This window comes from Lottia gigantea (assembly GCF_000327385.1).
Source record: "Lottia gigantea unplaced genomic scaffold LOTGIsca_38, whole genome shotgun sequence".
NCBI classification, from domain to species: domain Eukaryota; kingdom Metazoa; phylum Mollusca; class Gastropoda; family Lottiidae; genus Lottia; species Lottia gigantea.
In genome coordinates this window covers 563354-580298 of record NW_008709295.1, presented here as the reverse complement: position 1 = coordinate 580298, position 16945 = coordinate 563354, and the positions used below count along the sequence as shown (strand labels likewise).

At 33.4% G+C, this 16945-nt stretch overlaps 2 protein-coding genes across 2 annotated transcripts; both read right to left on the bottom strand.

The window, feature by feature from the left end:
* Positions 1-8930: 8930 nt before the first annotated feature.
* Positions 8931-9527, bottom strand: LOTGIDRAFT_163122 (hypothetical protein; the record flags this gene model as incomplete). The annotated part of the gene is made up of 1 exon (XM_009059188.1): positions 8931-9527. The coding sequence occupies one exon, from the start codon at positions 9525-9527 to the stop codon at positions 8931-8933; it is 597 nt and encodes a 198-aa protein (XP_009057436.1).
* A 213-nt stretch (positions 9528-9740) lies between these two features.
* Positions 9741-10364, bottom strand: LOTGIDRAFT_163121 (hypothetical protein; the record flags this gene model as incomplete). Its single annotated transcript, XM_009059187.1, has 1 exon — positions 9741-10364. One exon carries the CDS (start codon positions 10362-10364, stop codon positions 9741-9743), a length of 624 nt encoding a protein of 207 aa, XP_009057435.1.
* Between the last annotated feature and the right edge of the window lie 6581 nt (positions 10365-16945).

Here is a 16945-nt window from a genome sequence, read left to right as displayed (position 1 = left end):
AACATTTGATGATATTTTCATTATCAGTGAGTTCATCACATTGTCTTTGATGTATAAAATAAGAACGAATAGCATAGGATATTGTATTAAGATCAAAATCTTTGTTTTAAAATATATTATTGATGGTTGAATTTTAATTTGAGTTTTTATGAGTATAATTTTCAATAAAATAAATGTTGATTACAAAAGATCTTATTGCATTGTCTAATAGACGATTCAAATTATTTTCCTGGGACATCTTAATAAACACATCGTGGAAAAAGTCAATTTTCGACTTAAATCATCCAGAACATGTTCAAGGGGAATATTTATTGTAACTCTAACGAGTCTTCCTTCATCGGACTCTTCCCATTGTTTATAGGAAACAGTTTCATTCAAAATTTCTTTAAGCTGTGACATGCTTTCAATTTTTTTCTACTGACTACGATCTGTACATTTTCGAAACATACATTTTTCTGTGGAATCTGAGCAGAGTTCACCCTTTCCAGAAAAATCTGTGCCATTTTTTTTTGCTTTTCCTTCTTCTCTCTTTCTTTCTGTTTGTCTCTCAGAAGCTGTTTCCCCATTGCTAAATATCTTGAGGATTGATATGTGACGGATAAAAAGACTCCCTGCAAAACTTTGTATAAAATGGATATGCATTTGCCCTTTGGATTTTTTTCTTTTCGCGCGCATAACTACACTTTTTGTTTTAATTCAATTTAGTTTTATATTGTGAATATGATAAATCTAAAAAGCAATTGTTTTTAAAAAAGAAGAGGACTACAATTATAAAACCTCCAACGTGCAACCATGTTCCACCTGTTATATTGACTGTAGAAGATGAACAGTTTTTAAACAATAGTTGTTGTGTTAGAAACTTTTTTCTATTTTCTTTAATCTTAAAAATCTTAAGTAAATTTTAGAACGGCCCACTGCATTTAGCATTATAAGTTTATAGATTGATTGGTTAGATTGTGGAATTCGTGCTTACAAAAATCTTCTTATTCTGAGGTCTTCTATGATCAATATGTTGATACTAGTGCACACTTTATTTATATGTCACAGGTAAAATGTTTTTTATTCATAGTTACTGTAGATATTCTAGAACCTTAAGAGAAAGTTAGTAATATTTCCAGACCAATTATTCCACCTATCTTGATGCCACGACTATCACCAACGGTGACTTATAAGAAGAATGTAAACAGCAAAAAAGAGAAATGCAGAAGAAATACTATAACATTTTGACATAACTGTCCCAAGAGCCGACGATAAAAAAATCTAAAAACGGAAATAGAAATTTAACAGTGACAGTCTTTTTTACAATGGAAAGTAAACAGCAAAAGGAGAAATATAGAAGATATACTGTGCCATTTTGACATTGCTGTTCCAGAGCTGACGATAAAAAAAATAGAAACACATGAGGAGAGAAATGCACAACAAAAGTGAATGTAAAATGGTTGATGTATTTGTATAGTTTAAAATTATTAGTTTTCCATGCTGTACGAAATCGCTTTATCTTAAGTTGACAATTCTTAACTACAAAGAGTTGTAATTCTGTCTCTTATTGATTGACCCAGGCGTCGTTTCCCCACCCCCAAATCTAGTTTTCGTGTCTTTAATCTTGTGTCTGATCTTTACTATCACCATCCTCTTTATCATAATCTGGCTCTCTATGGTGGTCTAAAATGTTGCACAAGACAGCGCAGGCAACTAATTTGTGATTTACTAGCTTTTTAAAGCTGACCGTGCTATATATTTGATGCAAATATCTGATTAAATAAATAATGCTCACTTCTGGTGATTTTACATCAAGTGGAGTTACAGTAATCCATCGATATACCGCCAGTTTTTGGGGAAACAGCTTTTTTGGTGGTATTTAGAGGGCAACGGCAAATAGAGGTAATGATTAATCAACAAGATATATTGTATGACACATATGTTTAACCGATGTCCGATATTTTACAGCTATATATCGGCCGAATTATCTCTGTTTTATCATCAACTCACAGCTTGAATTTAATCTACATGTTATCTAATGCATTTGTGTTCATATTAAACGACATGGCATTGTCGATACTTAAACTCTTCAACTGCGTTAAAAGTAATTAATTTGATCACGTGTAGTATCGACAACTATCCCGTCAATAACTTGTAACATTTTATTTGAATTCTAAATTGTTTGTATTTTTTTTAATAATATCTGCTGATTTTACGTTTATACAGAATTTCTGAAAAATACCAAGCAGTTCCATACCCCCACCCCCTTTTCGAATTTCTTAATGTAGTATCCTAGACCTGCGTTTTTTGGGACAATCAAACCCTCCCTTCCCCGAAAACCTTCCAGTATACTTTATCATGACACGATGCTCATGATTCCTAATCCACCATCTAGGTTTTCATGAAACACAATGAAAACAGAATTTGAAAGACATTAAAATGAACTTTTGATTCAAATGTATTTTCATTTTCGTTTTCTGTAACAAGCTGGAGAATCTCGGCGTCAGACAAAGCAGCGTTAGCCTCCATACTACCATCGACATTCATCAATATACACGTGTCAATAGTAAAATCATGAGCGAGTCGTGTAAAGATGTTATCCAGTGGTTTGTTAAAAGATCATGTTCCTGGTAGATGAACATTTTATAACATTATAGGGAAAAATCTGATGATAACCAAGTAAAATAAGAAAATTCAGTAAAAAGAAGTGTAGGGAACAATATATTTTGTGTTGCATTTAGTTTTTTTTCAAAAGTGAATGTCATTTCTTATCCTTCAAGTTATTTTAGGTAAGTTCAAAAAAATCAAAGTAACCATGTCAAAATCGTAAGGAACAAGGCAACGTGAATATGAGCTCGAAGGTTGTGTGTATAGAAGCCTGGGGTTCTTTTGGACCCCAAATATATAAAATATAAAAATATTACATGCATCCGACAAATATCTTTTTGTCAATTAAGTATGTCGAGTCGGTGTCAAATAAGTACAAATGTGGTCTTGCAAAAGATTTTACCAGATTGAAGTGGTAGTGAACCATAATTTTCTGATTGTGGATCTGAACTTCAATATTATCCACCACCTGATTCTGATTCCACTTCAATGATGCTGATATGATTGTAGATATTCATGAAATGATGAAGCTGTTGACAGTTATGATCATGTAGGAAAGAGTGGCTTAGTATGGAGTTGTAATCCCCAAAAAATCCACAGACGCCAGTTTTAGGACATACTGAAAGAAAACCCCAACAATCGGTAATCAGTGCAAGGTCCTCGTTAAGTTTATTCATTACAGATTAAATCATAATGATTATTGTTACTAACTTATATGCACGATCTGTCTATCAAACCTGGAATGACACTATTCTTGTAGATGCTAAAGAGTGGAAACCCGTTGATGATATTGAATGTAGGGCATTTATAGATCTTCGTCTCCTCGTTAATAGAAAATTTTCAACTTGTCGCATGAACGCCTGGCCAAAAGGCCTACTTAAAAAAATCAACATAATGTGGTCGGGACAATTTGAAAGTAGACCAGTACAATTTATTAATATCCGCTCAAATTTCACAGTTCACGCAACGACTTATTTTAGAATTGTCCCACCGCCTGTAAATCTAATAAGATATGAAGGAAAATGCCATTTCGCACATCAAATTCCAAATCTAGACAAAATATTAATTACAAAACACATGCAAAAAAAAAGGATGGAGAAATAGGATTTGTGACCTCGTCTAATAATGTTATATGTTTTAACTGATCAAAAAAGTTACAAAACCCTGTATAGAAAATTGAAAAACCAATGAGACGGCCTAATTTATTTAGATCTAGATAATTCCATAAGTATTCATGAATAAATAGTCCTTAAATGTGTAAATACCGGACACAGTAGTTCTATTTACGATTCATGAAAATTGTAAATTTATGACATGTTATCGGGAACACCAATGTCACTTTTAAATTTTCCATTAATATTAATTCCACTTCATGGAAAACAAAAGACAAAGTCATGTTTGTTGATTATTGCAATATGATGATCAGAGGAAAGATATTCTGCTGAATTAATACTGATCAATAATAATTGTTATCTATTTTCAATTAAGTATAGAGTCAGCATTTTCAACGAAACCCAGAACATGTAAAACTCGGTAGTCAACCCACTGTACCACACAACGTATGAAGTTCGCATAGCGTGAAACTAACATGCTTCATTCTTACATGTTTCAACAAGTAGCAACATCGGCACACTTTCTCCACTGCAACACGAATCGCAAAAAATCCAGTAATAGCACTAAAACTAGTCAAAGATTACCAGTACAAAGACGAAAGAAAAGGACCTGTTGACAGAAAAAAAATGTCATACATGTTTAGCTACCAGTGGTATAGACGAGAAGAGAGACACATTTCCTTGCTGTGGCAACAAGCATGGCATCAAATTTCTATAAATTTAAAAGAATCAGTCTTGTAGATCGAAGACAATTTGTGAACAATGAATGACTTTGTGGTGGATGTCTTCAGCAAGTTCGTCGTATTCGTACAAGTATTGTAAGAACAGACAAACCTGTGAAAAATGGTCACATCCAACACTGTTACACGTTGAAGATATCTGAAGAAATAACGGGAAAGAGTGGAAAACAAACAGGAGATAGAAGCTGATCGAAGGTCAAAGTAGAGAATTGTGTCCAATTGTGTTGGTTCAGATGATAACAATTGGTCCCTCTCACTTATAGTTTCAGTCTGGTAGCTTCACGAAGACAAACCAGAACACAAAATACTTAGCATATGCACTGGAAGATGATTTATCTGATGGTACCTTTATCAACGTTTGTGCTGTAGAGAAGCTCCAATTAGATGGTCCGAGCGTAGAACTTAAGTCTCAGCATAATGTTGGATAAGGCACTAATAACCAGCAAGAAGATAACTGATCTTATGATGAAATGATAGTATGAAGAGACTCTTGCAAAGAAGACTTTCGAATGTTCTACGATAAAGACGCGGAAATATCTCTTCTCAATAAATTAGGACAAAATTCCAATTCATTTCATTTCTAGTGGACTTAAACCAAGATATGTCAATTTAGGTGAAGAAAATTACCCTGATGCCATCAAAACAAATCTAGCAGTCTTTAACACAGGTTAAAGAAGTCCTGGATCCTTACCTGAAGAATCTAATGTTTGAGATGGATTGTGTGGAACAAAATAGAGAAACCTACTCTCGCGATGAAAGAAAATTTATAAAGAAGCTTAGCAATAACACTCAAAGAAACAACGGTCGCTACCAATTATCCTTACCCAAAAACATGAAGATGGTTTTGACAAGAACGTTAAAACTTCACCATAGAAAGAATCGTGCGGTAAGTTATAGAGAAGACTACGAAGGATTAATGATTGAAACCATAGAAAAAGGGTATGCAGAGAAGGTACCACCATCCGACATCCTGAACAAGAATGTATGGTTTATACCTCATCATGGCATAAACAACCACAGGAAACCAAGTTAAATTCGCATTGTTAATGATTGTAGTGTTGAATTTGAGAAAAGTTTAATAAAGCTCTACTACAAGGTCCCGACCTAACTAACAGTCTGTTGGGCATTTTATCCCGTTTCAGGAAGAAAAATATATCGCTTTCATGTGCGACATTGAAGGAATGTTCCATCAAGTCAGTGTGGAACCAAACCACAGAAACTACCTAAGATTCTTCTGGTGGGAAAATGGAAACTACCATCAAGATCCACATCGTGTGCATTTGGGGAAGAGGCTTCAAACATTGTCAAAAATTATTTCTACGAGGATTGTGGTCTGAAGTCAGTAACCACAGAAGAAGAAGAAATTGAAGTGATTCTAAAAACCATTAATCTTTGATAGAAGGCATGATTCCACCTACACTTGTTTGTCAGTAATACTAAAGCAGTATTGGATGTCATACCTAAGTCTGCTTGTACAGTAGATGTGAAGAATTCGAACCTTGGAGAAGAAAACAATTAAAGGGTCTTAGGAGTTTAGTGGTGTATAGAAAATGACCACTTGAGATTCAGGATTGAAGTCAATGGCAGACCTTTCACCAGAAGATGTGAATCAACTATAAGCTCAATATTTGATAATTTTTGTTTGGTATCACCTTTTGCCCATGTTGGAAAGAAGATATTACAAGACCTCTGTAAAGATGATTGAGAATGGGATGATGAAATTTCAGAACAGTTTAAGATCAGATGGGAAAGGTGGATTTTATTGATTTTTCAACGACAAATACCATCTCAAAACAAGAACCAGCAGCAGCAGTTGTATCCATACAACTGAACAACATTTTGAATAAAAAAAAATGTACTAACAGATGAAGACTGTTTTCTGGACTGACAGTAAAGTTGTCCTTAGTTATATTAGAAATGACGCTAGAAGATTTCATGTGTTTGTGACAAACCGTATCCAGAGCATTCGAGATCATACCTTGCCAGATCAGTGGAGTCACATAGAAGTATCACTAAATGTCGCCGATATTGCCAGTAGATGATCATCCGCAAACGACCTAGTAAAGAGCATTAATTGGATTTCTTGTGGCATACAACTGGATCAGAACCTGATAACAAGGCACAATTCTTTAGTTTGTCAGGAAAAGATCCAAAGTCAAGAAAATAACGACTTTAGCTACAAATGCTGTTAAGCATCCATCAGTCCAGACTTGAATATTTTTCTAATTGGCACAATATGAAGAGAGCTATTGCCACATCCAATGATTTTAAGTCAAAGAAAGAATTCATAGACAAAGAAAATAAATACTGAGATGAGAAGATGAAAAGGAAATATTAAGATAGATCAACATAAGACTTTGCTGAAGAAATAAGAAGACAGATGAGAGAAAAGAATAGAGAAGAATCAAACAATAGAGATGCCGAGAAGAAGAAGAAGCTGGAGTTGAATTAGTCTAGCATTCTCGCAAAATTACACTCATTTCTTGATGAATCTGGATTAATCAGAGAAGGAGCATGAAGGAGGAAGAATTATCAGTCAAGATATTATCTTTGAACAGCGGCATCCTTTTATCCTGCCAAGGAAATCACATGTTACCAAGATACTGAAAAAGTATTATCACAGAAGAATGCAGCACCAGAGAAGATGCACGTTCCATTGGATTTTAGTTCATTGGTGGATCCTCAGCTGTATCCAATCACGCCAAAAATGGACTCACAAATAAAAGAACCTCCAACCTGATAACCAAGAAATGGATGGTGTCTAGGCAGAACAATTGAATCATTTCACAATGAAGACGACCTAGTTCGAAAAGTTAAACTAGTAATTGCTGACACGAGACTCATCCACAGATGGTGAACGCCTGAAACCAGTTAAATGTTTGGAACGACCAATCCTCAAGTTTATTTTGTTTAAAAGCAAAGATGAGTGACCGTGTATCCACGCCAAGGAGCCTTTTTGATATGTGCTGATATGTGTATGGCCTTTAAATATTGTTTTAGTAAGTAGAGTATATTATAAATTAACAGTGAACTAGATTTAAGAATTTGGAATTCTGATTATCAAGAATAATCTGTGAAATGTGATATATTAATGCTCGTATGTGTATGGACTTTTAATATAATTTCATATATAAATATAATGTAAAAGTGAAAGTAATATTTGTGAATAAGATTCTTAAACTTATATAAAAGTGAGAAGAAATTTAGTCCTAAATGAACCAAACGGTTAAGATGTTGTGTTTCAATAATATGCGCTACTTCTATAAAATTTAGTTTTTACTCATGTAATCTAGTCAGTGATTTCAAGGCTGGTTGAAACTAGGAAAACTTCATAAAGTTGTGAGGGGTGAGTTAAACTGACTGTAAATAGCCAATGTTCATTTATGTTCTAAATGTTCTTTAGTAATGTTATTTAATTTCATTGTTAACTGTTAATTGCAGAACAACCGAGGAGCCATATAACTGTAGTATGTAGTAACGCTTTAGTATGAAAGATACGTGAGCTTGGGTACGTTTTGGGGAGTAGAGTAAGAGCGAGTCGGAAATAGAGTAGTAACATGTAGAAAACAAGCATAGTAGCTCCCACTGTAATTATATCAAAAACTACATTGTATTTACCCAACCAAACTAATCTTTTGACTACACTAGTTTTCTGAATTTAATTTTGCCAATCAATTTCGAATGCATTGATATAATAAAATACTAGGCTACTGAGAGTCATGTGTTGTCTTTGGGTTGATGAAATTGTTAACCACTGGAAAAGCTACTATTTCTAAACATGAATTTAAAGACGGGAATTAAAGTAGGTCATTTCAAGTGAATTTTCTGAAAGGAAGTAAAACTATTTGAAATGTAAAATCACCGAACCCGAAGACATTCTGCTAAGGCAAATGGCATAAAGTTGTATTTTGAATATTTATGAAATGACAAAAAAATTCAATTCAGAGCTCAATGTAGTCAGAGAGTCGTCCTGTTGTCAGATTCATATTCACGAGGCCAAAATCGCCAAAATAAGATAAGGATTTAGATTAGATGGTATGAATGGCACGCTACTAACTAAAGATGTGGGTTGTAGAACAACTATTGCAAAATGTATTACAAACACTCTTTAAAAAATCGCCATGTTAATAGGAAGCAATCCAAACATACAACCTTGAAAGAGAATAATATAATTTAGTTTCTCGTGAACTATAATTGCACTCACCAGGATGAAATCCGAAGTGCTCACGGAATACGGACCAGACTTTTTTGGTTAACTGTTGCAATGTAGCACTTTAGTGTAAGTTTCCCCATGTTGTGACATTAAACAATCTTAAAACATAGTTAGACAGTAGTCCTTTGTTGTTTTAGGCCATTATTTCAAAGAATGTACTGTTTTTGTGAACACCTACTCACAACTTCCAAAAACTGTACTTTCTTTGACCTAAGAATGTACAGTTTTTGGAAAAAATAGTACATTATTAAACTTAAGAAAGAACAGACTTTCAGATAACTAGAACAAACATATTATTGCAATTTTTGAAGCAATACTACAGTCAAATGAATCAAATTTCATGGACAAATTCATTCCTGGCATTGAAAGTTTGAACTCTCTGAGTTCCTTATGTTCTTTGTCACTGGTTTCCTCATTAACGCAACGTTCTTGCTTAAATTTAGTTGGGCTTGTATCCACCAATTCTTCCAATTTATGTTTTTTGGAACCACTATGCAATACTGAACTCACAGAGGCTTGCTGGGCATCACTTGTTCTTTTATATGCTCGTACAGCATTAGATCGGTGTCCAGTCTTTTCAGTGATCAATTGCTCGTCCACTCCAGCTTGATATAAACGAGTTGCAGCTGTGGCACGAAGGGAATGATTACTAAAGTTTCCAATTATACCAGCCGACTGACATAAACGTTTAACAGTGGACTGTATGGTATGAATTCCTACAGGAGAATCACAGTACCAAACATCAGAGCATGGCATCTTCATGGGACGCAGATAAAATGCATCTACTGTACCGTTTTTTGGACGCAGAGCTATATACTTTTCATGTAATCTAACTGGACATCTTAATGGGTTAGAATTTTCATAAGCTCTTGTCATTTTAGGACTGAATTTCCTGTGATCTAAACCACCTTGGTTTGTCTTTGAAACATCTTCTATGTACTGCAGATATTTTTTACCTTCTAAGTCATACTTAACAGACAATTGAGTGTTCATACCAAACCTTAAATTCCTGTGTTCTTGAGCAGCTCGCAGTGCAAAATGTAATCCAAACAAGAAAAGAAGAGTATCCAATAATTTCTGTGGGTTACTTTAACCTAACAAGCCTTTACTCCATAAAATCTCTTCTTGTTCTATTGTAATAACTTCTGACTTCTTGGTATTAATACCCAGTCCAAGTCTCGACAACTCCTTCATTTTACTGTTCAGAACACTTCTTGAACCCTGATATTCTTGATCATCCATATAGGCTATTAAACGTCCATTCTGACGAAGGTAGTCCTGTATAGATATAATAATCTCATACAAAGTATTTGGTTTATAATTATCACCGGATTCCTTACGCACTTCAGCTATAAAAAAGGAAAGTGCCTCATTCAATTCTTGACTGGAAAGATTAAATAAACCTTTTTCTTCAGAGTTATTATTGTTTCTGTGTTTCTTCCACATACTAAACAAATTAACTGCCCATCTAGTTTTATTTTCAGTTTTAATACTTAGTGAAGTCTTGGCATTTTCTGGTAAATTTGGTGTTTCAACATCGCTTATATCAGAGTACTTCAAATCAAAGTTTGGTAACTGTATGGCTTCTTTTACATAATTTTCCTCCAAATTCAGAGCATCACTAAGAACAGTATCCGTTTCTAAATTATAATCATCCATTTCACAAGTCTTTGTTTGGGTAATAAATATATCATCATCACTAGAACCTGACATCTCGACACTTGAAGCATCAACTATTCAATGAATGAATGCATGAATGTTTAAAAGTGTACATTCTTAAAGTAACAACTGTCTTAAAACAACATTCAGTAGTGAGCTGTGTGCATGCTCATTTAATGTTCAAAAAGATTAGATTCTTAAAGTGATATACATTGAGTCTCTCTCACAAACAAAATTTACTCACAGATACTATGTTTTAAGACAGATAAAGGCCGAAAACTGTACTTTCTGTCAACAGAAAAAACAACTTCGGGGCTAACACCCCTCAGTTGTTTCTTCTGTTGACAGAAAGTACAGTTTTCGGGGCTAACACCCCTCAGTTGTTTCTTCTGTTGACAGAAAGTACAGTTTTCGGCCTTTATCTAACACCCCTCAGTTGTTTCTTCTGTTGACAGGAAGTACAGTTTTCGGTCTTTATCCCTTACTTATTAAGGCTGTAATAGCTTATATTGATAAATGTCCGTCCTTCAATGACATTGTTGGCTATTGCAAGAGATTTGTTTTGGGACAAAGTCCGTTCCCGAAAGTGTTAAGCATTTGATGCTCACCCATTTGCCATAGCAGTCTAAGATGTGAAGGATGTTAGCCTACAATAAATAAAATGTCATCTTCTGGAATTGACAAAAGGAATCATGATTAGATTTGGAGAAAAGTAACATTTTTGAAAAGTACTGTATTTGTAAATATTACAATAAAATTGTGTTTTTGAATAGATCATTTGATTAGATTTCAATATTAAAACCTTTGCATACTTATTCCCAGATCATATTGAGTAAAGATAAATAAGAATTTAGAAATATGAATAATTCTTCCGAGTTGCACTCTGGAAAGCTTTCTTTTCTATTAAGCAAGTCGTTACATAAGTCAATTGTTGCATGTGTGATATTCCATGTCAAAAAATAAATTGAAGAAATGAAGGCTCATCTCTCTGACACTCTTCAAAGCAATACACCAAATCACCTGCCAGTATAATATTATTCTGTCATAGTTTCTTTGACATACATAAGTCGCATTGGTCTTTCTTTAACCCATGCCTACATCTAAAGATTTGCATGCAATGACCAGTATTGTGTCACGTTTTGTTTAAACAATCCAAAGGGTCTATAACAAGTCTCCAACCAGACTAAAGCACAGATTTAAAAAGTCGTGTTAAGAACTATAGACAAACTACACACCGGACCTCGTTGAAACACAACCTCACCCTTTCTCTCTAGTGTCCAAATCGAGCTTTCTCCAGGTTTCACTGAAGTTTTCTCGAAATCTGCTTCTTTGCGTTGACTTTTCCTGAAACCTAACAGCGTGCATCTTTGATCCTTTGTTGTTAATGCCAACTTCTTAGGCCATTTTTTTTTTACTAATTTTACACCTACTCACACAATAACAAATTGATGTATTCGTCAGTTAGTACATTTTTATTGTCGGGTTTGTCTTTTTTTAACTAGAGGCACTTTACTACTTTCTGTATTGATGATACCATAAGGATATGTACTGTTCGGTGCTATCCATGAAGACCAATTGCTGTAATCAAACTTGACGTCAAATGCATGTTTTGTTCCTCTGGAGCACGTAAGTACCCTTACAAAAATTAGGGCACGGTAAAACCGTACAGCAACATTTTTAACCATACAACATAACCGTACAGTAATTTGAGACAGTTTTACTGTGTACGGTAAAACCCATAACCGTATAGTAAAACCATAACAAAACCATAACCGTACGGTAAAACCATGGAGAGAAAGCGGTTTACCGTACAGTTAAACAGTTTCGACCAGGGAAAGTGGATCCATATCAAGTTAAAAGGCTGTGTACTGCAGAAAGATGCTCCAAATACAGGATTTACTTTCACAAGCAAATCATGCTCCTGCTCCTAAAATCCATAAATCCCACACAAAGAAAAACACCAAAAGATTTATCTACTAATCCAATATTATATATTTTTTTTTGTGCTTTCATTTCGTTGTTGAATTTTTCAGAGATGCAACTCCTGATTTCCATTATCTTAACTTGTGGAAATTTTGATAGGACATATTCTGAAAATACATAAAAATGACATTATAAGATCGCTGGTATGCTGAGTTTACTCGGTAGGCCCTAGTTGGAGGGGAATATGTAGAGTGGCCCAAGGTATGGTGGGTTAAAATGGTTACCTCCTCAAATAACCATGTACAAAACCGCTCGATTTCACTAGGGGGAGGGCATTGGTTTGAACGTTCACCTTTAAAATTAGTTCCGCTAAATATCCATCAGAATTGATTTATTGCAATTGAATTAAACAAAGCGTTATGTACATTGTCTTTAATTTTCTTTTGATGCATGAATAAATAAATTGTGAATCCAGAATACGACACATTAGTACTATGATAGTCCCTGGAAAGTTATCGTTCATACATAAATTATCAATTGAAAACAAGTGGCTTTAAATTCTGTCTTAAGTTCTTAATACTTACCAAGCAGACATTTATAAAAGGTGTCCGTTTCAAAGTTTGTTTCGGCTTGATCCTGTATCGAATTTCCAGTTAGGGTCATCTGCTCCCTGGTGTATTTGGATGACAAAATGGTTCACACCAGTTTCTTGAATGTGAAAGCTCTAGCCAACAATGTCCTATTTATATCAATACTAAGCTGAAATATCATGAAAATATTTATCTTATTTGCTACGGAATCGAAAAATTAAATAACGTTCCTCTCTCATGGTGAACCAGAGTGTTATGTCTAAGACATGTTCCGAGAGTTTTTTTAAGCATGATGAAAATTTCAAATGTAATGTCAGATCTTTAACAAATTCTACATCAATTATTTCCAAGAAATCACTGAATTCTAGTTTCTCCTCTGGGTTCATACATTGAAATAAAAGTGGTTTTTTTTTTGGTACTGATATAGGTGACGAGAGAGTTTTTTTTTTGTGGACTTGAGAACAGAGACATTTAAACATTACCTCATTCATTTATACATAAAACACTTTTGATAACATTGCTCACTTATTCCTTTCGATGGTGATACTACATTAACTTGAACGTTTGTCCAAAGAGATACAACATAAACAACATTTTGTGTGTCCATCGATCTCAAAAGAGATTCTTCTTAGAGACCAAAACAAGTTTGTTTCTGTTTGCATCTATAATCAAGATTGGTGGATGATGATCACACTGTACACAATTATATTTGTAATCATGGTCCGATAATGACTTATAAAATCAAACCTTTCGAGCACGTAGGTGATGATACTACATCAGCTTGAATCTTTGCCCAGACAGATTCAATCATTACCATCAATCGAACGAATTCGTGAATCTGGACGGATCGTTTCAGAGAGTTCGAAACAAAATGGCAGAAGCTATTCCGTAGCGGTGCCAATTTGCCAACTATTCTTGAAATCAACCTTGTATTGACATAAATTCAGGTTTTATTCCTTTCGAGCACTTAGATGGTGATACTACATTAACTTGAACGTTTGTCCAAAAAGATGCAACATCACCATTTTCTTGTGTTTCCTTCGGCCTCATAAGAGATTCTTCTTCGAGACAAGTGTGTTTGCATCCAAAATCAAGATTGGTGGATTAAGACCACACTGTACACAATTATAATTGGAATCATGGTCTGATAATAACATCAAATCAAACCTATGTAGGTGATGATACTACATTAGCTTTAACGTTTGTCCAGACAGATGCCATATCAACTTTTTGTTGTTTTTTCATAGATTCTTCTTTGAGAGAAAAACAAGTTTATACTGTTTGCATCCAAAATGAAGATTTGTGGATTATGACCACACTGTACATAATTATAATTGTAATCATGGTCTGATAATGAATCGAAATGAATATATGCGTCAATGCTGTTTTGTGGATATTTCCTAAATATCAAACATTTCTTTATTATATTACACATCTTTCCAACTGCTATGTGTCTCTTAATGCATGATCTTAATCTCAATGTCAAAACAGTTGTTCTATAAAACACGTGGACACCATCGTCGAATTCCGTCTACTGGTATTGTAGAAATAATTATATGTAGAAATAGACAATATGTTTATATATATGTATTTTTGTATATACAAATTATATAATGTATAAATAGATATAAGTTTGTATAACTAAAGTATGTACAATATAGTCTAAAATATGATATATGTATAAAAATGTAATATATATGTTATATGCAGGATATATGTAAAGCAATATAATATGTATGATATGTAATAAATATAATCTATTTATGATGAATATATTATGGTCTATATATATTGTAGATATCATAACCATGATTCGAATGAATTTTTTTTTTACTAATTTTACACATCCTTCACACAATAACAAACTGTACATAATTATAATTGTAATCATGGTCTGATAATGAATCGAAATGAATATATGCGTCAATGCTGTTTTGTGGATATTTCCTAAATATCAAACATTTCTTTATTATATTACACATCATTCCAACTGCTATGTGTCTCTTAATGCATGATCTTAATCTCAATGTCAAAACAGTTGTTCTATAAAACACGTGGACACCATCGTCGAATTCCGTCTACTGGTATTGTAGAAATAAATTATATGTGTAAATATAAGATTTAAGTAGAAATAGACAATATGTTTAAATATATGTATTTTTTGTATATACAAATTATATAATGTATAAATATCTGTTATAAATAGATATAAGTTTGTATAAATAAAGTATGTACAATATAGTCTAAAATATAATATATGTATAAAAATATGATATATATGTTGAATGTAGGATATATGTAAAGGAATATAATATGTATGATATGTAATAAATATAATCTATTTATGATGAATATATTATGGTCTATATATATTGTAGATATCATAACCATGATTCGAATGAATTTTTTTTTTTACTAATTTTACACATCCTTCACACAGTAACAAATTGATGTATTCGTCAGTTAGTACATTTTTATTGTCGATATTCTAGAGGCATTTTACTTCTTTCTGTATTGATGATACCATAAGGATATGTACTCTTCGGTGCTATCCATGAAGACCAATTCTTGTATTCAACCTTGACGTCAAATGCATGTTTTGTTCCTTTTAAGCACATAGGTGATGATACTACATTAGCTTTGAGATAAAAACAAGTTTTTCTGTTTGCATCTATAATCAATTCTCTATTACATTACCTATATTTCCAACTGCTATGTGTTTCATAATGCATGATTTTAATAATAAACAAAATCTCAATGTCAATTCAGTTGTTCTATAAAACACGTGGACATCATCGTCGAATTCCGTATTGTAGAAATAAATTATATGTCTAAATATAAGATTTAAGTTTGTATAAAGTATGTACAATATAGTTTAAAATATAATATATGAATAAAAATATAATATATATATTGAATGTAGGATACAAAAAATATAATATGCATGATATGTAATAAACATAATCTATTTTGATGAGTATATGATGAATATATATGACGACTTTAAACTTAAATGAAGCTATTTCGTTGCGTATTTGCCACACACTATAAAGAAAGGTTTGTATCAATACCCACTCATGAAGCTGAGGCAGAGGAACTTGAAAAATTAAAAAACTCTTGTCCAGACCGACAGTCTGTGGAAGGGGTTGGGTCATGTGAAGGAAAAAAAAAACAGTCAATAGATTTTGAAAATTATGTATTTATGTATTGGTTTCTAGTTAGATTCGGATCAATAATTGCCTCATTCTCTACCAGTGGCTCAAAGTTGTCTCTGTTCATGACAACAATATTGTGTAAAAAGTTAATTATGGTGATAGCTCTTTATGGTGTGATTCGCAAACCGATTAATAAACATCTTAAAGAAGTTAATTAACAGTTACGTTCAAGTGTACTTTTAATGTCGCTGACGCGGAGATAAGTCGAATACGACAGAACAATTCACTGATAAAGAGAATTCACCCAAACCTATTGTAATTGTCTTCACTTTCTCCATGGGACCCCAAGATCGGCTCGAGTAAATATGGTCTATTGGCATAGCCGGAATCCGTTTTTTTGCAAGCCATAGTCAAAACCGACAGAAATCACTATGATGCGCTTTTTCTAACAAAAAGCATACTAGTACTAGTTAAAAGAACTAATTCTAGTGTCTAAAATGATATCCGTCTAAAAAGTATGCATATTTAGTTAAAAGTTGATGTTCCAAAAAGCACATTCAGAGAAAATCGATGAATTCTTGTTAAGTGGAGATACCTATACGCTGATAGTGATGATTCATTGCAAACACAAGAATCAATACTCGAAAAGCAGTGATTAGAAAGACATGTGAACTTAAATATTGAAAATAAAATTAAGAAGTTAGTTGACGCCTAGTCCAGGGTCCAATCATGTTTAAAAGGGTTAAGGCTAACCATCCTAATATGTGCTTGTTCAACTAATAGAGCTCAATTTCAGCTGTAAATGAAGTTAACATGACTGATTCACAGAAATGTTATGCTCATGACGGCTCGACCAAAAACTGTGATTGCTTAGCTCCAAAATTGTAATGTGTTCAATGGGGTAGGGAGTGTGCTATTTATCGATGTAGTGGGTTTTTTTTCGGCCATATTACATACAATAATTATA